The sequence below is a fragment of the Belonocnema kinseyi genome, chromosome 7 (assembly GCF_010883055.1).
Source record: "Belonocnema kinseyi isolate 2016_QV_RU_SX_M_011 chromosome 7, B_treatae_v1, whole genome shotgun sequence".
Lineage (NCBI taxonomy): Eukaryota > Metazoa > Arthropoda > Insecta > Hymenoptera > Cynipidae > Belonocnema > Belonocnema kinseyi.
The window spans coordinates 88,994,227-89,018,791 of NC_046663.1; the positions used below are offsets into that span (position 1 = coordinate 88,994,227).

The 24,565-nt window shown below is 31.3% G+C and overlaps 2 protein-coding genes across 2 annotated transcripts in view; one reads left to right on the forward strand and one right to left on the reverse strand.

The window, feature by feature from the left end:
- Positions 1-24,565, forward strand: part of LOC117177438 (protein prickle-like) — a 495,169-nt gene that overhangs the window by 120,156 nt on the left and 350,448 nt on the right. The window lies entirely within an intron of this gene.
- LOC117177439 lies at positions 12,531-14,210 on the reverse strand. Its single transcript, XM_033368124.1, has 3 exons — positions 14,042-14,210; positions 13,764-13,943; positions 12,531-13,109 (listed from the first exon to the last, which is right to left on the reverse strand). The coding sequence occupies exons 2-3, from the start codon at positions 13,819-13,821 to the stop codon at positions 12,631-12,633; spliced, it is 537 nt and encodes a 178-aa protein (XP_033224015.1). The 5' UTR covers positions 13,822-13,943; positions 14,042-14,210; the 3' UTR covers positions 12,531-12,630.

Sequence of the window (24,565 nt, forward strand, 5' to 3'; positions counted from 1 at the left end):
CGGTCCGATACTTTTTGATGACCCTGTATGACGGCCCTTAGATCCTATTGTAAAATTCATTGTTAAAATTGTTACTTAATATTACATTTGCAGTATGATAATACATATATAATACAGTAAGTGGGAAGTTGAATAAATATGGCCGTTCCTTCGTCAAGGGTGGCAGGGGGGGGGGGCTTTAACACCCCCTCCTTGGTTTTGCCACTGTCCAATATATAAATTTTTTTTTCAAATCAATTTTTTTAACTGCAAATTTAACAATGCTATTTGCAGTTAAAAATTGATTCTTTTGAGTGTAAAATTCAACTATTTTATAAAAAATGAACTTTTTTTACTAAATATTCATAGTTTCGGGTTAAAAATTCAACTGTTTTATAACAAGTTCACATTTATAGCTTCAAAATCAGACTGTTTGTTTTTAAATTTGTCTTTTTGAGTTGCAAATTCTACTATTTTGATAAAAAATCTAACAATTTAGATAATCTTTTTTTCTCTCTTGGATAAAAAATCTTTCTTGGTTGAAAATGAATCGCTCTTTTTAGAAATTTGATCTTTTTTGGTTAATAGTGCAACTATTTGGTTAAAAATTAATATTGTAATTTAATTTTAGCTTAAAATTAACAGAAAATTTTATTGCAATATCAATTATTACATTTGAGGTTCAGAATTTATATACTTGGTTAAATTCTGCTGTTTTTTATTTACAGTTAACATCTTTTTTCCGGTTGAAATATCAACTGTTACATTTTTCGTAAGAAATTAATTTTTACATTCTCATCAGAAAATATATTAAATTTGTCTAAAATTTGACCCCCCCCCCCTCAGTTTTTGTCAAATGTCCACGGTTTTAGACCCTCTGTATTCGAAAACATTTTTTTACGAATGTGTCTGTCTATCCCTTCGTTCGTTAGTTAGTGGGTCTATAGATTTTTAGTTTGTTAGCACGATAACTTTCGACAGAATTGACTTTTGATTTTTCAGACCACTTTTTGCAAGATGCGAAAATTCTCTGTGTGGATATTCATTCTCAATTACATAATTTTAATTAAAAAGAAATAAATAATGAGAAATAATAATGAGAAAACGAGACCATATGAACTCCCATCTAACACAACGCGGCTGGAGGTTGGGGACCTTTTCATCATAAAACATCAACCAGCTATGACTTTCGGTTGAAACTAATCCCCCCCCCCACCCCCTACACCGTCATTAATCGAAGTTTCGTAGGACTGTTGCTGTAACTAGACTCTCCACCCTTGAAGCTTTGAGATACTCTTTTAGTGAATTATTCGGAGAAGAACCAATGGGGCACTACAATTGCAGGATAGAACACGATGCGATAGGAAATTGAATGAAGAAAGTCTGTGTCACTGAGGTTAGGGATATAATTTATAAGTTGGAAGACAGTAGAGCTCTTGTGTAGACCGTATGTATAACATTTAAATTATAAAAATAAAGATGAAAATGAGCAAATTCAGTTTTTGAAAAAGGGCAGAAGTTGCAATAAAATGTTTCACAACCAAAGTTTTTTTTATAGAATGCGCATTTCTTTTAAACGAGACAATGAAACTACGTCTGTTTTAATAGCAATGAATGTTTCGAATTGTGATAGTACACATTTATGGAAATAATACACAATTGGAGGGACAAAATTGAATGCAAAGCTCGCGAGACACGTGATGAGAATGTGTTCGTTAAAGCTGAAGGATCTTTAACAAAAGAGAATTCACTAACACCAAATTACTGTTGTCGATGCTTTGAGCTTTAGTTTTGGAAAGTCCGCTCACAAGATTAGGGAATATACAAAGACCGAGCGCGTAGCGCGATGTAAATAAACTATCGAGCGCGAAGCGCGAGAACAAATTTTCGCGCGTCCTAGGCGCGCTCAAACTTACGAGTGAAGACAGCCGCGTGCGCAGCGCTTGATTGGAGTGTGCCCGCTAGGCGGGCGGATTTTTTTATTGAAAATTTAAGTAAATAGTTAAGATATATAAGATGTTAAGTTGTTGACCAGGGTGTGATAATATTCTTGTAGATGGAAGTCAAAATTTCAGTCAATTACTAGTCAGTAATTGACTGAAATTTTGACTTACATCTGCAAGAATAAATAGTTAAGAGTTCAGCTGTTGTATTGAAAATGATTTTTGGGTTGAAAATTTATTTTTCTAATTAAGAATAATACTATTTTCTTGAAAATTTAACTATTTTGTCCAAAATTGAACTGCTTTGTGGAAAAATTCTCTTTTAAGATGGAAACTACGTCTTTTTGGGTTGTAAATGCCACTGTTTTGTTTGAAGTTAGAATTTTTTAAAAGAATGTATCCTTTTTGCTTGAAAGTTGAACTATTTGATTTTAAATGCAATTGTTTAGGCGATAATTTTTTTAAAAATCAACTACTTGGTTGAAAAATCAATTGTTTGGTTGAAAATTTAATTATTTTGTTGAAAATTCATCTCTCTTTAAAAAAATAATTGGCTCAAGGGTTCAACAATTTTTTTGTAAATGTTACTGATTGTGGTTAAAGTTTAATCCTTTGTGATTTAAAATTCGACAATTTGGTTAAAAGATCATCTTTGTAGATTGATATTTCAACTGTTGGGATACAAATTCAACTATTTTGTTGAAAAATCATCTTTCTTGGTTGAAAATTCATTTTTCGGGTTGCAAATTTAAGTGATTTCTAAAATATTTCCCTTTCTAGCTTGAAAAATCAACTATTTTGTTGTAAATGCAATTGATTTCGACTCACATTGAGTATAATATGGTACCTATACATCAACTTTATTTAAAAGAATTTATTATCCTATTTTCTTGAAAAATAATCCTATTTCCCCTATTGCTGCAGAATGTTGGACTTATAAGTCTGTGCAAATATCATGTTTATATGTTTTGTGTGTTTAACGAAGAAGGGGAAGAGTGGAAAGTCTTCGAAATAGAAATAATTAGTAAAGAATTAAAAAATAATATACATTAATGTGCATTTTAAAACCAATAATCAATTATACCAAGAAACATTAGGTTTTCTTGCTAAAAAAAACTAAGAAGTGGCCATCAATTTTTGTTATCGGATGTTATTACATACATACTCCAGATCTCAACGAGTGCGTGCGCCGTTCTGCTTTATCGAACTCACGTGCGAACCTCGTTACGCTCATTTTTACGACTTTCTACCTATTTATAGCGTAATGCTTCTCTTAATGTTGAGGCTATTTGCTTTTTTAAAATCCGGAATTAAACGGTCTTCTCTGGACTGAGTAAACATAAACCTCAGATCACAGAATATGATCGGCCTAGTTCTCTTTTTGTGAATGCTGGAATATTATTAGATTAGTTTGATGCTTAAGATTTAATAGATGAAATATTCCTGTCGATTTGAGATTAAACTTATTGGATAAAATATGTCGTGCAATTAAAAGTGGTGCTTACTTTGCAATTATGTTAATGGCGATATGAACGTCAATAACTCTCAGTCACTTTATGGCCTCTGTAAAAATTTTCACATTTTTATTAGGTTTATGAACCCTGCTTGGCAGATATTTAGTTTTTCACTATACTACTGTTTTTCATCTGATGGTTTAAAAGCATTTTGTTCTATACCATATTTGAGTTATATTATTATTATTATTATATCAGTTATATTGATCGTAGAATTTCTAAAGGTTTCATGATGAAGAAAGAGTTTCTTAGAAACAACCCTGATATGGTTTGCATGATTGCTGATAAAGGCAATATTAATGTTCGCATGAAAAAATCGAATTATATTAGGGATATGAAGAATTTGCTTTCTGATAATGATAATTTAAAATTATTACATGAAAATCCGCTAAAAAAATTAAAAAGAGACACTTTTAAGATGCTTGACAAATTGGAGAAAGAAAGAACTTCTGGGAAAGGATATAAGATGGACTGATATTAATTTTGAAGACACAGTTCTTGCAAGATGTTATGATTTGAGAAAGATTTACAAAGATGGCTATCCCTTAATAATAGTTATTTCAACTATTAATACTCCCACCAAATTTTTAGAACAAAATTTTAATTTGATTCTCTAGGACTCTATCACAACTTCTAAATATATTGTCAAAAATAGCTGGGAATTTCAAAAAAGTATCATTTAAAAAAAGTTTCCGGATGACCATGTAATGATTTCTTTGGATGTTATTGCAATTTTTTGTGAGTATACTCCTTGAATTAGTTAAAAAGGCAATTTTAAATAGATGGGCTAATATAAAAACTCGTACTCGATTATGTCAAAAAGATTTTATTGATGGGATAGTTTTTATTATGGAGTCAACTTATTTTAAATTTAATGGATCTTTCTATAGACAGAAGTCTGGTACTCCCATAGGTTCAGTTATTTCTCCAATTTTGGCAGAACTAGTGATGGAAGATTTGGAGGTTTGTGTTTTTGGGAAATTAGATTTTGTTTTGCCTTTTTATTGTCGGTTTGTCGACGATAGCTTATTACGTGTTCCTCTAGAAAAGTTACAGATCGTCATTGATACTTTTAACAGTTTTCATCCAAAACTTCAATTTACTCATGAAATAGAACGGGATTGTAAAATCAGTTTTTTGGACATAGATGTAATTAAGGGTTGGGATGGTAATATTATTACCAATTGAAACAGAAAAAGTACATATTCAGGTAGAATTTTAAATTTCCTTTCTGCTCATCCCTTTCAAAACAAAATTGCAGTAATTAAAAACTTAGTTGACAGAGCTCTTGGTTTGTCCCATTATTCATTTGACACAAGAAATTTTAATATTGTTAGGAATATCCTTTTTCTGAATCATTATCCGATTGAGAAACATATTGCAATCAGAGTTAAACCAATCAAAAACAAAGAGATTAATAATTTGCTTGTAGATAATCAGAAAGAGTTAAAGGAATATAGTTCGTTTAATACTTTTGTTCTTATATTTTTTGGTCAAATTTCTAAAACTATTGAACTTTTGTTGAAAAAATTAAAAATTCATACTATTTTCCTCATTCCATTTAAAATGGATTCGGTGATAAATTTTTTCAAAGATCCTTTAGATAATTTTGAAAAGGGTGGTGTTGTCTATAAGATCACTTGCAGGATCTGTAATTACGTGGGACAGACTGGCAGACTTCTTAATACTAGGATAGAGGAGCACAAAAGTGATGTTCGTTTGGGACGCTATTATAAGAGTGTTCTTGCCAGACATACAAAGGAATTTGTTGATGTTGATCATGAGTTTGACTGGGATAATGTTCAAATTTTGCATAGGGAAAGTAATGAGAGAAAGAGGGAATTCATGGAAATGCTTTATATTAAAAAAACAAAAAAAGTTATCTATTAATTTAAAAACCGAGTTGTATGGGCTGAACAAAAGTTATGCTAATATGATTAATTACATTTAAAGTGGCTGTTTCATAAATTCTATTTTTCTTTTACTTTCTCTATTTTTGATGTAATTGTGACAGATATTTACATTGTGTTGCCTTGATAAGGGTATTGTACGAGTACCGAAAAGTTGGTAATGCAATTTTATTTATTTATGTTCTTTATTTTTATTTTATTGTAATTTGATGATAATAAAAATAAAAAGGACAAAAGAAAGAGAGAAGGAAGGGGATGTGGTTGGCTGCCTTCTCATTTTTCTTTTCTCTTTTTTATTTTTGTCCGAAAATTTTATTTGTTTTTTTTTCAGATTACAATAGGATTTTTGGTTTTTGTCTATTCGTTGCAGTCCAAATTTGGTCGTTGGATTCTTTTTTAATTTAACAGGATTATGCACCAGTCTGATTATTGGACGTTAATTGGGATTTTTAATTAGGATTTTGTTCTGATTTAAATTTCTTAAACTTTCATATAAGGAACATTCAATTGTATCAAAAATTAATATAGCGGTTTTCAGCCGTCAAAACTAATATTTTTGTTTGGACAAATTGAAAGGATGTTGCATTAACTCTTATAAAACTTGCGAGAATTAAAAATTCACTATATCAAAGTTAACAATTGAAGTTAAAACGATAGTCATACATTTATTTGAAAGAGCGAAAACATCGTTTGAAGTTGCCATAGAAAGCATATGAGAATCTCAAACGACTATATGAAAAATAACTCACTCCATCAAAAGATTTAGCCTTCAGAAGGAGGAACTAAATATACAAATTAAATACAACGAAATACACAAACACGCGTACAATTATTATATACTTAATTTATTCACTACATACATAATCACACGCATAATCGCTATGAAAAATCGGAACGGTTGGCGGTGAGATTCGAACCTAACTTATCTAAAGCACTAACGCATTCCATAACAATTAAACCCCACGGCTAACTTACATTCTGGATTATTTGGTTAAAATCTCGGCTAAGCGGCTTCGCTTGCAAACTCAGGGCATTATGATTTTCAATGATTCAATTGATTTTTTATGAAATACATCTTTTAACGGAACTGATAATATTCTTGTATGAATAACATTCTCTAATTTAATATCGCAGTAACTCAGTATGATAAAATTGAGTGTATTTAGATGTAATATTTGATAAATTATACTCATTGAATTGCACCTTATTACCTTAGTTGTTATTACCTTCGTGATAAAGAATTCCAAATGTTTTAAGGACATGTGACACAGCTAAATACCTATATTACCGACCACAGTTTTTCAGTTCACTGAATGTTTTTTTGAACCTAAGAACTTTTTTTGTAAGTAAAATATCGAGCTGAAACTTCGGGAAATGTATTAGAGTGCAATAAAGTACGTTTAGGTACTGCATTTTGGTAGAAACTTCACTGAAAATTATTTCATCTTTTTTCTGAACCTCAACATTTTTTGAAAGTTCGAACTTTTTTCATACATAAAATATCAGTCTCAAACTTTGAGAAATGCAAGAGCCGAAAGAAAACTACGTTTAAGTACAAAGCTTAATAATAAAAGATTTAAAAAAATATATTTTGACAATCAATTCCAACGGCATCAGCCGGTAACGTTGTACACGAAAATACGAAACCTGGCGGCCACTAGGCGAGGCTCTAGAGATTTCGTATTTTCGTGTACAACGTTACCGGCTGATACCGTTGGAATTGATTGTTAAAATATATATTTTTACATCTTTTATTATTAAGCTTTGTACTTAAACGTAGTTTTCTTTCGGCACTTGCATTTCTCAAAGTTTGAGACCGATATTTTATGTATAAAAAAAGTTCGAACGTTCAAAAAATGTTGAGGTTCAGAAAAAAGATGAAATAATTTTCAGTGAAGTTTCTACCAAAATGCAGTACCTAAACGTACTTTATTGCACTCTAATACATTTCCCGAAGTTTCAGCTCGATATTTTACTTACAAAAAAGTTCTTAGGTTCAAAAAAACATTCAGTGAACTGAAAAACTGTGGTCGGTAATATAGGTATTTAGCTGTGTCACATGCCCTTAAATTTAATATTAATAAAAGGAATTTAATATAGAAAGAGTTAACTTTTACTTTTAATATTGTGAATCATAACCTTTTGGCACAATCGGAAAATGGGGGAAACAATCGAGGAGCCTTCTCAAACGAAACTATACGAAAAATTAAGAATAATGATTTCATAGTTGGCTATGCGTCTCAGATTTCGGTCAACTTCATATTGACAATATCAATTTTTAAAATACTTTTTTCGACATTATGACATTCATTATTCTTTTTATTTACATTATTTTTCGAAAACTCATTAAAAAGAATATCATTTTTTGATTGTCTAAATTCTTGAAATGGAGATTCATAATATTTCGTATTTAGAATACTACTTTGTCGTCTTCGTGTTTAAAATACTCGTATGATAACACAGCCACACAAAAAAAGTGTGCGGATCTGGTAACAACACACACGTAATCCTATGGATTTTGGGGCGCTGAATTCAAATTCGGTATCAAAAATCACCCATCACGACATGGTTGAGCCATAACCTCAAAAAATGACGAAAAATCATGCACTGAGGCAAATAAATTTCAAAATAATGCCGGTGATGCAAATTTTCACTCAAAAAAATGTCGACAACTGTAAAGGATCAATCCTTGCCTGATATCAACTTATTTAACATAACTTTACCCAACAGAACCTGACCTCACCTAACCTGAATTAACAGAAATTTATTGAACTACACGTAAAGCTCTGGAAACATATTTTCCCAGTAGCAAATGTGTGCTACATCGAATGGGTCAACTCGAGCCTAACCTAGAAATAAATCTAACCTAGCTTAACCTAACCTAACCTCACGAAACACAATTAAACTGATTGTGTTGTCCCGTTGTGTTTGCGGTACCGTTTGAATCAGCTTGGGCTTAACCTGCAAAGAGATCTAACCTATCCTAACCTAAAAAACCTGACCTAATCTAACCTAACCTTACTTAACTTCACGTAACACAATTAAACTCATTGTGTTGTCCCGTTGTGTTTGCGGTACCGTTTCATTCAGCTTCGGCTTAACCTACATAGAGGTTTAACATATCCTAACCTAACAAAACCTGACCTAACCTAACCTAGCCGAATGAAATTCAACCACATGTGTAGCTATGTAAGCTTACGGTTCTCAGTCTTAAATGTGTGCTATATTTAATAAGTTAACTCGATCTTAACCTACAAATGAATATAACTTAACAGAACCTAACGAAATTTTGCTTTACGCAACACAACTTAACTTAAGTGTTCCCGTTGTAACACAATAAAATTCATTTTATTGTATTACAGGTGGTTAAAAATTTAGCCGCACATTACTCATTTGAAGAAACTTAGAACTACAAGTAGAACTGACCCCATTTCAATTAACCTAACAATGTTTGTATCAATTAAAATGTAGAACTGTAAATTAAACATGCAAATGAATAAGAGTTTTATTCAAAATTGTTTTCTCTCTGCTTTTCTTAAACTTAAGGGATATATTTATACTATCTTTCGTGTTTACATTTTATCTTGCTTTTTACACAATCAGTTTAATTGTGTTTCGTGAGGTTAGGTTAGGTTAGGCTAGGTTAGATTTATTTCTAGGTTAGGCTCGAGTTGACCCATTCGATGTAGCACACATTTGCTACTCGGAGAATATGCTTCCAGAGCTTTACGTGTCGTTCAATAAATTTCTGTTGATTCAGGTTAGGTGAGGTCAGGTTATGTTGGGTAAAGTTATGTTAAATAAGTTGATATCAGGCAAGGGTTGATCCTTCACAGTTGTCGACATATTTTTGAAGTGAAAATTTGCATGACTGGCATTATTTTGAAATTTATTTGCCTCAGTGCATGATTTTTCGTCATTTTTTGAGGTCATGGCTCAACCATGACGTGATGGGTGATTTTTGATACCGAATTTGAATTCAGCGGCCCAAAATCTATAGGAATACGTGTGTCTTGTTACCAGATCCGAACACTTTTTTTTTGTGTGGCTGTGTAATTTTAAACTTCCATACTGAATTACGAATAAATATTACAAAACCTCGGTTTTCCCTATTTTGGAACGATATTATACTAAAGTCTAATTAATCTATTTCATTAATTCTAACGAAAGGTCTCTCAGTATAGCTGAGCTTTTGACAATGGCAATAAAATGTGAAAATCACGAAAAATGATATTTTTCTTGTTATTTAGAAGCGAATAATTTTTGTGTATGACCTGGGTGAATGGTAAAACTTGCATTTTATGGTAATCGAAGTTCCTATGCAGTTTAGACCTCATCAAAATGTATCTTTATGTTCGCTTATATTATCATAGTATAAATCTTTTACCGTTCATCCAAATCAGAAAAAGTACGCTTGAAAATAACGAGAAAAATCAATTTTTCCGTGATCTTGACCTGTGAGGGCGTTGTACGAACTGAGATGATTTCTTTTGTTCAAACTTTCAGGAAGTCATTTTCGCACCCATTAAAAACTTTTCGACCTTCCCGAAAAAGAAAAAACCAAAATTATGTATTTTATATATATGCACTTTTAAATATGTGCGCTTTCCCTATTTTTCCTATTTTTCCTTTTTTTCAAGAAACTTCCCTTCCTTTGCTTGAATGCAAACTGAGTTAATCCAACTATTTTGGGTTGAGAGTTAGTTATTTATAATCGAAATGCTTACTATTCTATTTTTGGTTAAGAATGCATCTCTTTTAGTCAAAAATTATACTTTTTCATTGAAAACATAATTATTTTATTAAAAAAATCAACTACATATTTGGGTGATAACTGAACTCCTTTGTCAAAAATTAATTTGAGTTGTTGAAGATTAAACTAATTTGTTCAAAATTCATTTTTTTAGTTGAAAATTAATTTTCTTAACTAAATATTTATTTAGCTTTTTTACTATTTTTGGTTATAAAATTGATCGTTTTTTGTTAAAAATGTTATCGATTTCATTTTTTTTGGATAACTGATCTTCTTTGTTTAAAAATTCAATTACTTGGTTAAAAGTTTAACTACTCTGATAACTTACATTTAGCCATTGCATTTTTAGTTTGGAAATGTATCTTTTTTTGATTTGAAAATTCTACTATTTCGTTAAAAATGTATCTTTTTTAATTGAAAATTCAACCAATGGGTTGAAAATGAATTTTTTGTTGTTGAAAACGCATATTTGTATGTTGAAATATCGCCATTTTGCTTAAAAATACAAGAATTTGGTTGATTTTCTTTCTTTCATGTCTGAAAATTTTTTCTTAGTTAACAATTACAATCTTTTGTTATAAACTTGCCTTTTTAGTTTGAAAATTAATTTATTTTTGGTAGAAATTAAATTGTTTTGGATTAAAAATGCGTTTGTCTACGTTGAATTCAAATGCTTTATTGAACATTCCTCTTTTTGGATTGAAAATTCATCTTTTTTTACAGAAAAGTTTAGGGTTTAAAATTAATTTTTGTCGTTTGAAAATTAATTGTCGTCTATCAGATTCGTCTTGTTGGCTTAAAGATTTAAATATTTGTTTAGAAATGCAACTGTTTGTGGTTGAAGTTTGATCTTTTTTATTTGAAAATTTGACTATTTGGTTGATAATTCATCTTTGTAGGTTGAAAAAATAAATAATTAGTGAAAAATTAAATTATTTTTTTGAAAATTTGTCTTTGTTGCTTGAAAGTTAAAATATTATTTGATTTTAAATGTAACTGTTTATTGTAAAATTAATAAGTTTTGTTGTTGGAAATTCAACTATTTCAATTCAAAATCATCTTCTTTCGTTGAACATTCAGCATTCAAGTTTATAAATCAATTGTTTTCTAAAACATTAAACTTTTCAGCTTGAAAGCTCAACTCTTTTTGGAAATTCATTTCTTTCATTCGATTTTTTTTATATTAGAACTGTTTTGTTGCAATACATTTTGATTTTAAATCAAAAGCGTTTCATATTGAAATTATTTTAGCGAAAAATCACCCTATTTCCCCTATTGGGGAAACATTTTGGGCTGTGAAGTCTGATATCGATTTTCTCAGAACTTTGCAAAAAGTTCGTTTATACGAGCAGCCTCGTATTTGCTAAAATCAAATAAAATGAAATCATCGACAGATATTTCATGAAAAAAATACCATCATTCCTTAGATGGTTGTCTCCCAGGTTCAGGTTGAAAACACCTCCAATTTTGCCCCGAAGAAGACCGCACACATCTTGGAACTCGTCAGCACGACCCTGGCTTAATGCTGGAAAACGACATTACTTCCGCCAGGAATGTGCTTTTTGGTCGATTAGCCCTGCGGTGAATTTAAGTTTCATTCGAATGACACCCGCCCCCCTTGACGAAGAATTCTCTCCTTTAATTGTTCCACTCAGCGACGGATTCTGTGAGCGAGACTGCGGGTGCCTTGGTACCCATTCAACAAGCAATGGGAAATTATTAATTGTTCCACTACATTGAAATCAGAGCTATTATCAAGTCGACGAATTGGGATATACCGGCTTTTTGTCAATGATCTCAATCGAGACTTGAATGCTGATTGGGATTTCATACTATATGTTTTAGCCGTTTCTCAAACAAGGATGATTTGGAAATTGTCAATATGGAACTCTCTCATTAAAAATATTATAGAAAAAGAAATTCTGGAAGAATGTTTATTTGCTGATTTAGAAGTTGTAGAATAATTTCCATGTGAATTTTCACTGGGCTAAAAATCACTACAGCATCTTCTGGATATATTCCTTCATCCCCGTAGCTTCTGCGTTAGGAGGGCCCCTATTTTCAAATATTAAAAATGATGTCTCCTAATTCAAGTTTTGTTTTGATTTGCATAAGATAAATATGCCCCGCAATTTTCAGTCCAATCCGATTATATTTAGGGGACTAGCAAGCTCCTTAAATTTTCCCATGTATTTTGCATGGGAAAAATTGAGAAAGTTTTTTAAATTGAGCTCAGGGCTGGTATGCATGAGGGAAACAGGGAATTTGGTCAAAAATGTTCAAGTTTGGAGGTTTTTATATAATATTACTGCAGGATTTGTGTAATTTTATTGAACAAAAAATCATGATTTTTACAAGTGAAAGACACTACACACAAACATATCCACTAAAGTCTAATGTATAGCAGACATATTCCACAAAACGAAAATGATGTAAAATGATAATTTGGAAAACTGAAAATAGGGGAAACTAGTGATTCGGAAAAATGAAAATTATACTAAGTAGTAAATCGGCTGATTTCTTTATTTACATTAATTGGGTATAAGTTTGTTTCTGCGTCGTATGTTTCCGATGTTGTTTTTGGGAACTTCGTAAGGTTTGATTGGGGCTGCTGGGATAGGTTTATTAATACCCATTTTCTCAGCTTCTTGTGCAGTTATTTCGTGTACAGACTTCTGAATACAGTCTATTATAACCATTTTGCGATTTTTATTATATATTGGACGAACATAACCATTTTCGACTCTTCCGTACGTAAAATGATGCTTGGTTGCTGCAATAAAAATGTCAAGTGGAAAGAAGATGCCATCTTTTTCGTAAAAAATATTATCAGGAACTATCTGAGCACCAGATAATTTCGTTTTAGGCTGAACTTCTGCCTCGTTTTGTGGTATGCATTGACGATTTTCATATGAGCTTTCATTTTCGCCGCTACGTCTAGACGTACTAGGCCCTCCGCGCGGCTCGTGGACCTGTCCGGACAGCCTTTCATAATTCTGTGAACTTAATTCTGTAAGAAGAAATAAAAATGAAATAATTTTAATATTTCAAATTATGACAATAATATAATAAAGTTAAGAAAATACAATTTTTAAACAATTAACTTTATTTTAAGATTTAAGAGTAAATCATAGAAAACGAAGTAGTACAGTGAAACTTTTCTATAGCGCCGATTTTGGGGCTGACGGTGGGTGGGAACTAACTCATTATAACCCGATCCGCTTTGTTTGCTCATGCGTTAATGTTCGCCTGAGTGACAACCATAGACCTCGCTCACGCCGCGCAGCTCCTGTTACACCTACCTGCGGTGGGGTGTCAATTTTCGGAAGGGCTATAGAAGGGAGGGCTATTAAAGAGTTTCACTGTAATAATAAATAATAATATTCATATGAGGTTGAGGATTCAATAGGAATTCAAAATTACACTTTCAGACAAGCTTTTACAATATTATTGTGAAAAACTGTTCTGAAAGTGTCGTTTTGAAATCTTAATGAATTCTAAATTTCTGATGAAGATTTGATCACCCAGAAGTTTTAAGAAGATACTCACTAAGATTTTTGGTTTAAAAAAAATGTAGTGTATAGAATATTTCAACGTAAAATTTGCAAACTGTTTTTAACGAAATATTCTATTTTATTATATTGTTATATATTTTCATACTTACCAATATAATTGAAGAAAATTGCTAAGGTGAAGGGCAAAGTACAAAAACCAATCTTCATATTTTCTTAATAGAAGAGGCTAATGTATATTCTTATACAAGATCTTTCAATATCTCTACTAGTCGTTATATAATGCAACTCACAAAATTATTTAACTTGTTAGTGTAAGAGCAGCCTGTATTCTAGAACAAATTTACGATATATGCGTAATTTATTTCTACTAAAAAGACGTTTATAATTGCATAAATCATAATCACATGTTACTTTATCAGTTACTTACTTTTATCAGTATCATTTAATCTAATAATGTTGAAAGTCTTACTACATAATATAAATTTTGTTGCCTTAACTGTCTGGGGCATACTTAAATAGCTCTTTTTTATAGTCACTGGCAGTATCTTATCTGTGCATGTTGATTAGCCTTTCTAAATTTCAATCAGTGACATTTTGCCAATAAAACAGCCAGAGAAGATACATTGACGTTAATCAAACGTCAATTGTTTAAATAATTAACATAACGTGGATTTCATATCCCATTTAGAGAAATATTTTTTTTAAAACATTTTTAATTTTTATAAATAAGTAAACTATTTTTAAATCTTTTATCAGCTTTTCATTCCCATAACTCTTACTTCTTTAGGCTGTTAAATAAAATTTTATTTACTTTACTTTGCAATTATATCCAAATAAATATGGATATTTTATTTTGCACATTTTTGTCATGTAAATCACCTTAACCCTAGAACGATCCACCGGGGTAGTGCACTACCCCATTCAAAGTTCAAGGTATGCTTCTGACTAAGGGCATGTGCAGTTTGGTCTGGGACCCTAACCATAATTCACTTCAATTATTCAGCAATCGACCTCCGTCAACGAGCGAGATCATCTGTGTTTTGTATGAATTCTGTGCGGACGTGAATATCGTTTGGGGTAGTGCACTACCCCAGTGGACGGTTTAAGTTAGAGAATTTACTCAGTAATGTATCGGACAAATGGTAATAATCTTAAACAATACTTGTAAAATTGATTATTAAAATTCAGATTGATTATAAATAATCCAAAATGTTTATAAATACTCAAAAATGAGGAAACAATACTTAAAATATGGCTATTCATTCTACAGCAGAGCAATTAGAGTATTCGGTCGTCCTGTGCTCTAATTGATCTACTGTAGAATGAATAGCCATATTTTAAGTATTATTTCCTGATTTTTGAGTATTTATAATTAAAAATTTGTCATAAGGACAACCGCAGGATTTCGCCGGGAGCGCGTGCTAATATGGAAAATTGCACCCGCTCCCAGTGAAATCGCGGTAAAATTTCAGCCACAACCGCGTCTCGCGACCGTGAGATAGGTGGTATATATATATATATAATTCTTGCTATTCTGGTCTATCTTCTCTCCCCATCTTTCCATCTTATATTATTTAATATGTAGCGTAACTCCCCTATAATCTTAGCCTAGACCCTTTTTCCTTTCTTCACTATGGGGGCTACTTCTTTCCATACCCCTGGCCTCCCTTTTATAGATGAGATTCCAAATAATTTCAATAATTAAGCAAATCATTTGGAATCTCATCTAAAGCAAGTGCGTTGCCATATTTCATTATTCCTAACACCTTGACTCCTTCTTCCCTTTTTATGGCTTCTTTTTAATCTCGTTCCCCACAATATTTTCAGCCTTTCCAAACTTTCATCTCTACCACTATTAGCAAATCTATAAGATAATTTTTTCATTCTATTATCTACATATCCTGCTTTACTATTTTCCTTCTCTCTCTCTCTTTCTCGATTTACTACATTCCAGACCTCTTATTTCGTCCTAACCTTCTAACACAACTCAGTATAATCCTTATTTCTCCTCTATTCATCACCGCTACTTTTCCTTTTTCTCCATTTTCCAAATTCCAGTTTTTTCTGCTTTTTAAATTCTTTTAAAATTCTGGGTTTTATTTCCTCTTTCTTCTCTTTACATTCCTCATCCCATCCATTTCTATCCACCCCTTTACTAATTTCTTTTTAGCTTGTGCACTCTAATACTCATTCTGAGGGGCTAGTCATTGAGAAATCTCAGATTGATGTGCGGGAAATCGTAGGAAAACTCTTTGAGGAACTCTGAGAAATCTTGGAAATCTTCCGCCAAGCGTGAGTCGAACTAATGGCAGACTCCATCCGAAAGCCGCTAAACTTAACCGAGGCTGATTTCTCCCCGAGAGTCGCGATCTCGAGAAGTTTTGGAAATGTGGGCAATCCCAGCAATCTCAAAGAAATCTTAGCACTCTATGCGAATTCAATTGAGACTGCCACATTTATAGTTTTAAGATTTCTCACTGAGTAGCCCCTGGACTCCTTCTGTTTCTCCCATAATTATTTCCATCTCTTTGGTTACATTTCCTTCTCCCATTTTATATTTCTGACATTGAATTTTGCGTATTTATCATCAATAATATTAGTTCATAATTTTAAAAATTGGTACAAAATATTCGTAATTCTATTATTTTTTTACTTTGTCTAGTTTGTTCGTAACAAAATTAAAACGATTTTGCCGATATCAGAAGCATCGTTTACTAGTTCTGATGAAATTGGACTTCAGCATTAAAATAAATGAAATGGAAAGAAACGTAAACATTGTTTAGAAACAATTACATACGAAAAGGGTTGACATTTAATAATACGAAGTGTATCGCCGTTCCATAAATTTCAGATTGTTAGTCAAACATTTTTCATAAGTTTTGCTAGTCGTCCTGAATTTTCGGAAACAATAGTCCATACCCTTTTCTAACTTTGACAACTCTTCTGGACGATCAGACGTAAAACCTTACAAATAATTAAATTTTCAAATCGTTTAAAATAAAAATATTGAATTTGGAAGTTGCAAGGCTACGAACTAAAAAAATATTATATTTGAGGTTTTTTAAATCTGATTTTTTCAATTTTACCAAATTGGGTCGTCCCTGGTTTTACCCTTTCCTCGTTATAATTCAAGGAACTAAGAAATCGGGGCTTAAACGACTCTGGAAAGTAGTCTGCCTAATTACTCTGCAAGCGATTCATTCCGCTTGAAGAATTGGGAGATAGCGTCTCTTGCAAAATCGTCTCTTTTCGCTTTTATTTGGTCGTTACATATATTTTCACACAATCCCTTATAAACCTCGAACGGTAATGCAATCTCATGGAGAGCTTTAATAAGCAAAACCACAGACCGTGATATTGGCATGTCACCGAGTCACCCTTCTTTTCTCATAAACCCGTTTTTCATGTCACATATTCCCGCAAAAAAGCTTGTTCTTTACACTAAAACTATTTGGCTTTGTAACGAATAATAAAGTCTTAAGTTTTTACATCATTTTACTGCATTAGTATGATTTTACTATGTGGTAAAATGATCAGTATTAGTGGATATTTTTCCACTGGAGCTAAGCGACCATCCATAAATTACGTAACAGCTTTTACTTTATAGTGAATTCGTATATGCAAATTTATAGTAAAATGTTTAAGTACAGTAATTATCATTTAATATTGTGATAATGTTATAAAGACTTCAATATCCTTATAATTAGATTTTTATCTATAATGATGTGTGAAAAATACCAACAAAAACAAAGTCTTTGTATAATTTAAAAAATGACTACTATGACAAAATTGAACGATTGATGAACAGGAAGTAACAACAACTAAAACCTTTATTAAAGAATTTCAATCTTTTAATTTGTAAGATTCCTTAAAAAGTTAAGATTATTTTAGTTAAGAAATAACTTATCAAATAATCTTCCTGTTATTGTAGTAAATAGCACTACTTACTATAATAAACTGTAGAAATAAACTTTAGAATAATAAAACATATTATATAATTCGACGTGTGTACTAGTAATTTCAAAACCGAGCACAAATAGCGCGCTATGTGTGCCTCTAGCATGTTCCTTACTTTTATTGCCTAATTATTATCAGATTAAAATATATGCTTAAATTTAAAGTACTATAAAATAATATACCTAATGATCATAAGTTATAATTAATAATAAAATAGCTAAATCAGCTTTCAGTAATATGTGTACAGATTATTTTTATTTAAATATTAGATTTGATCCCTTCCTTATTTGAAATAATTACTTTGAGTCAAAGAACTTGTTTTTTGTCATAATAAAAATTGCTTTTTAACTTAAAATGATATATTTCATTTTGAAGGTTTTTCTTTTGGTAGAAAAGTTCAATTTTGAAGATATGCAATTAAAAACTCATCAATTTTTAAGACATATAATTAAAAATTCTTAAGTTTTGATGGTTTTGAAGATAAAAAGTCATTCTCAATCTTCTAAATTGAAAAAAATTCTAATGTAAATCATCATAATTACAGAGTTTTTAACTATAAATAAAGTTTTAATTTTCAAAATTAAAAACTCTTAAATTTTTATTTACAATTCAATTATAAAAAATTTGTGGAGTTAAAATGGAAAATTCTTGAATTTAAAAAATTTATAATTGAATGTAATTTTGAATGTTTTTGGATTTTGGTTTGGATTTTCAATCTACACAGATGAATTTTTAACCATAAATAGTCGAATTATTAATCAAACCAGATTAAACTTAAACCAAAATCAGTTGAATTTTCAGCCAAGAACTTTTCTAAAAAAAAGAATTTTCGAGATATAGAAAAAAGATGAAAATAAGAAAGTAATTGTATTTTAAACAAAATAATTTAATTTTCAACAAAATAGTTGACCTCTAACCAAATCGTGTAATTTTCAACCCGAAAAAGTTGGATCCTCTACAAAAAAATAGAATTTTCTAACAAAGAAATATGAGCTTTCAACCAAAAAGGTAATATTCAATCAAATAGCTGAATTTTTTACCAAAGTAATATATTTTGTCAACCTAATAGGACAAATTTGCAACAAAACAGTTGATATTTTTGCCAAATTGACGATTTCTCTATAAAAATGATGGATACAATTTTTAACCCAAAAGTTTATTTTCAGTCAAATTGATTTGCAACAAAAAAGATACAACGTTGAACCAGATAGATGGATTTTCAACTAATAAAAAGAATTTTTAATAAAATAGTTTAACTTTAAACCAAGCAGTTGAATTTTCAATCAAAAAGGATTATTTTTTACTAAAAAAGTTATAAATTTTCAAGCAAATAGGTAAATCTTGAACCGAATAAGGTAAATGCACTGGTAATCATCACTGCATTATTTATTGTCAGACCGCCCAGTATTTTTTGTATGACAAAACTCACTCTTGCCGCGTGTAATAAAAATTGTGATTTAAGTCAGTTTAAATATCGTTTTATCAAATTAGTATTTTTTCTCTCGTTTTAATACTTTTAACGTGCCTGACGATAACTAACGCATTTGCATCAATTGAATTTTAATCGTGAATAAAAATTGACTGCAATCGAATATCATGTTAAGTGATCGAAACTGAGTTTTTCTATATATCTGCTTCAATCAGCGAAGCCCTTTGTCAAGATAATAAATCAATCTACAAAAAGGGAGATCTGAGTATTTACCTCGACTAGCCTTATTTTTCCAGTTTTCATTACACAGTAAACCCCAGGAATAAATTTTATCTTTCAATTCGATAAAAACGCTGCAGCACGTTTATCTGATGAAAATATTTATTTGACATATGTGATTTGTCAAATGGCTGCGTCTAAATTTGCCGAAAAAATGTCCTCTATAAATTTGAAAATCCTGGCGGTATTAATTTTTTAAATCGTCTCACTTCATTTAAATGATTTTAACCAAAAAATCATTTACCTTCATTTAATGAACAAATAGGCTGCACCTTGGTTAGTTTATGCTTTATAGTGTTTGTTTACAATTTTTGAAGTTTTCATCAGGGTCGAAGAAACTAAAGGTTTGTTCAACAAAAGTAAACGACTGAACTTGGCTGAGTATTCACTATAAAGTATAAGCTAACCAAAGTGCAGCCTATGAGTTCTGTAAATTTAGATGAATGATTTTTTGTTTGAAATCATTTAATTAAAGTGCGACGAATAAAAAAATGAATACCGCGAGGATTTTCAAATTTATGGAGAACGTTTTTTGGTGAACCTACATACAGCTGTTTGGCATATCGCATATGTCAAATAAATATTTTCATCCAATAAATTTTATTTTTCGTCAGATAAACGTGTTTCAGCGTTTTTATCCAATTTGAAGATAAAGTTCATTCCTGGGGTTTACTGTGTAAATTCACTTAAATTCAGGCAAGTTTCGTTTATGCAATTAGGATGGACCATTTAAGCTTATATATTTTTCATTAAAAAGGGGATCGTGACAATATAATAAAATAATTTTGACTTAAATAGAATAAACTTCCAACGAATAATATTTGGATCTTCTTATTCTACTAATTTAGTTTACTTTGAAGAGAAAAACTAGACAAAGGGAACGTTTTTTTAAAACAGGAGGAAAAAGAGGAATTCTTTAAAAGAAAAACGATAATATACGAATAGAAAAAAGAGTGTCATGTGTGTATTTATATGCTTTACTTGCGAAATAAAATCAATAATTTAAATTAATCACGCATTAAAAAAAATTGCTATTCACCTTTATATTTCCCATATGTATTATCACATGCTGCGTTAATTCTACATATTTTTTTGTTTTCGTCTGACAAGTGGTGGTTAAAGTTAAAGGTAGACGTGTATAAAATGGTTCCGGCATTGTTCAGAGCTTTCCCGTCTAGGAGGCTCAACGCGGCGCCGAGACGTATTTGTGCTTTTCGGCGTCGGGACGGCGTTTCAATGTCTGGTCGCGTTTCTCGCGCACTTGGCCGATAACGTGGAAAAGCCACGATGGTTTGGACCATTCCTGAGAAGCTTTTGCTCGTCTCGTAAAATTCAAACTGCAAGCGAACAATGCGCGACGCTATAATAAAGGAGCTCTGGAAAGTGCACTTCTGCATTTATCAGACGCATAAATTACGGAGAGAATCTTTTCTCAGTCAAGAGTTCTCCACTAGTCGCGAAATTCTGTTATTACTTCAATTTTTTGCTTTCGTACATTAATTTAAAATTTTCCTCTTACAAGTCTCAAAACTAGAGTATTTTATCTCGTGTGGTAAAAGTTTAATTGTATAATAACGATATGCCTAATAGTTTGACCACTTGAATATGTAATGCAAATACTCCTTAATAACTTATAATTAACATTCTAAAGTTATAATTTCGAGATAACTTCTAGATTTCAAATTCATCTTTTCGTAGAAAAGTAATCGAATTTGGTAGAAAGTGAAGTTTTTTTCATCGAAAGTTTACTATCATATTTTTGTTTCAGAATTGAATCCTTTTGGATTAAAAATGTATCTTTTGGTAGAGAGGTCATATTTTTTTTTGGCGTGCAGTTCATATTTTATGGTCCAAAGTTTGTTATTTTAATTGCAAAATCTGTTATACTTTGGTACAAAATTCATCTCTTTTGGTTGAAAATTCTACTATTTGGTTGAAAATTTGATTATTTTGTTGAAAATACAAACTATTTTTTGAAAAAGTCATTTTTTTCAGAAAATCAACTATTTTATTGAACATTCGTCTTTTTCCATAGAAAATACAACTATTTGGTTGAAATTGTAACGGTTTTTGGTTAAGGTTTAATTTTTTTTTTTATTGAAAATTCGATCATTTGGTTCAAAATTCAACTTTGTAAGTGGAAAATTTAACTATTTGGTTAAAAACTAAACTAATTTGTTTAAAATTTTTCCGTTTTTCTTGAAAATTCAATTGCAGTGAAACTCTTCAAAAGCCCTCCCTTTTATAGCCATTCTGAGGATTGACGACGCGCCGTAGGTAGGTGTAACAGGAACTGTGCGGGGTGCGCGGGGTCTGCGGTTGTCAATCAGGCGAACACTCATGCGTGAACAAATAAAAGCGGAGTGCGCTATAATGAGTTAGTTCCCACCTACCGTCAGCCCTCAAATCGGCATTATAGAAGAGTTTCATTTATTTGGTTTTAAATCCATCTATTTGGTTGAAAATTCATCTGTGTAGGTTAAAAATGCATGTTTTTGGTTTAAAATTGAATTATTTTGTGAGAAATTTAAATACTTTGTTTGGATATTTAATTCGTTTATTGTAAATTCAATTATTTTGTTAAAAAATTATCGGTTTTGGTCGAAAATTAAATTGTTTTGTGAACATTTGGAAAGAAAATTCGTCTTTTTGGATTGAAAATTCATCTTTTGGTATAAGTCATCTTTTTTGATTGGAAATTTATATTTCATGGTCCAAAGTTAATTCTTTTCAATTGAAAAATCTGCTGTTATATTTTTGGCATAAGATTAATTTGTCTTGGTTAAAATTCTACTCTTTGGTTAAAAATGTAATGATTTTGTTATAAATTCATCTATTTTTTTTTGAAGTTATCTTTTTTAGTCGAAAAGTCAACTGTTTGATTGAAAATTCGCCTTTTTGGATAGAAAATTTATCTTTTTGTATTGAACATTCACATTTTTTGCTTAAAATTCATCTTTCTTGATTGCAAATTTAACTATTTTATTGAAAATTCGTCTTGGTAGTTTGTGGATAATTGAATGATTTTGTTTAAAATTCAACGATATGTATTGTTGAAAAATCATCTGGCTTGGTTAAGAATTCAACTGTTTCCTTGAAAATTTCTCTTTTTTATAGAAAATTCATCCTTCTGGACTGAAAATTCAACTTTTGGTAGAAAAGTCATCCCTTTTGATTTTGGTTCCCAATTAAAATGTCTAAAGTCGAAAAAAAGGAGTTCTTCCGTTGACAAATATCCCAATAATGCATTTGTTCATTAAATTTGTGTTAAAAAATCATCAAATCGATCAAAAAATTGTAAATTTTGCCTAATTCATCATGAAGTTCCTATTAAAAAAATTTGACATCGAAAAAACGAATTTTTATGTCGGCAACCCGTGTGGAAATAGCCCAGGTTAGCCCTGGTACACAAGGTTTCTGGTCGGGGACTGGCCGGGCTATGTTTGTTTTTTAAGATCCTAGCTGTGTGCTGGTCGGGGACTCGCTGGACAAAATTTATGTCAAAACCCCAGTCGGGGGCTGACTGGGCTCTGATCGGACAAATCTTATGATCGTATGTTCAGACGGTAGCTGGCCGGGTGCTGATTGGCAATAATAAAATAGTTGAACTTTGTTTATAACTTAATTACTTTCTCTGATTTCATTAAAAAATGGATGCGTATTACCCGCATGGATGTTCCACGCGTGAAAGTATATTGGGTGAATATCTTTTTCACACCACAAATTTTAAGGTTTCATGAGTTCAGACTTTCAAACCATTTATTTTGTGACAAAAATTCGAAGACAATTTTTTGAAATTCGAATTGTTTTTTTTAAGAAAAAAATTCTAAGTTCCATCTTTATGAAAAATTGCAAATGTTCAGAAACAATTACATTTTATATCAATCGTAAACGTTGTAAAATAGTATAAAACACCTAAAAACCAAACCTTACACGAAAGTCAAAAAATTTTATTTTTAAGAAATTTTCAACGTTCACGATTAAATTTCTGAGTCCCGTCGTTGAAAGTTTTAAATTTTCATACAAAATTACATTTCCTGTCATTGTAAAAAGTTGTAAAATAGTCTAAAACGAAAGAACGAATGCAAGAGCAAAGCAGCATCTCGGAGACCATGGTTTCGTGTCTCCCAGACTGCTGTGGGCTAGAATGAAAGTAGGAATCAGAAGACTATTTATCATAGCATGCTACGCGCCGGTTGATAGTGATCCTACAGAAGTAAAAGACGCCTTCTGGGACACTTTAAATGACACAATAAACATTTGCGAACATGGGGAAAGAATAATTCTACTAGGAGACATGAATGGAGATTAATTAGTTGGTCTATGCTTAGAAAGGGGTCTGTTTATTACAAATACTTGGGTTAGGCATAAAATGATCCACATGTACACCTGGTCTAAAGGAAGTAGCCGCAGTATAATTGACTTTGTTGTTGCGGATGAAAGACTAAGAGAGTTAGTCAAAGATACAAGAGTCATGAGGGGTCCTGAATGCAATACTGATCTCAATTCAATTCTGATCTCAAAAATTAACTTAGGTCGGAATCAAAATTGAGAACCTACAGAAACCGGATGTGCGAATAAATTCCCAAAGTAAGATAATCGAAAGCATAGATAGGGCAGCATGGGAGGACCGTATGAAACAAAGATATAGAGGGCGCCTGGAAAATGTTACGGGATATCCTTGTTAGATGCACGATCGATGTGTGTGGTACCGCAGTTGTAGGAAGAATGTCTGGTGATGCGTGGTGGAATGATGAAATTCAGGATGCCCAAAAAGCAAAAAGAGAAGCGTACAAGAGAACTTTGAACATCGCAGGTCTCAGCAATGAAGAAAGAAATAGACGTAGAAATGATTATAGACGCGAAAACAGGATACTTAAACGATTAGTTCAAGAAAGTAAAGATACAATTAGAGCAGAAGAAGAGATTAAAATACAAAACGACTTTGAAGGATGCAGGAAAATACTTTATAAAAAAATGTAAGGAAACAAAAGTACAGAAATTGTCAGCATGAGAAATAGTAGGGGGGAAATGGTATATAATGCAGACGGAATACTAGAGGCTTTCAGAGACTATTTTAGGAGACAATTCGGAGATGAAGCTATAGGACACCACAACTGCAATGTTGAACACGATGCGATGGAAAACTCAATTGAGAAAGTCTGTGTCACTAAGGTTAGGGATATACGAGGGTGGATTGATAAGTTTCCGGCCTGACCAAGAAAAACAACGTTTTTAAGAACTTTTTTTTTTATTTCTCAACATAATCTCCTCCAAGGCTGATAC

Excerpts from the sequence above, each read along its gene's own strand:
- LOC117177439 (XM_033368124.1), bottom strand. The coding sequence starts at position 13,821 with ATGAAGATTGGTTTTTGTACTTTGCCCTTCACCTTAGCAATTTTCTTC. Across the intron at positions 13,110-13,763 it reads AATTTTCTTCAATTATATTG|AATTAAGTTCACAGAATTAT; the intron begins GTAAGTATGAAA and ends TTCTTCTTACAG.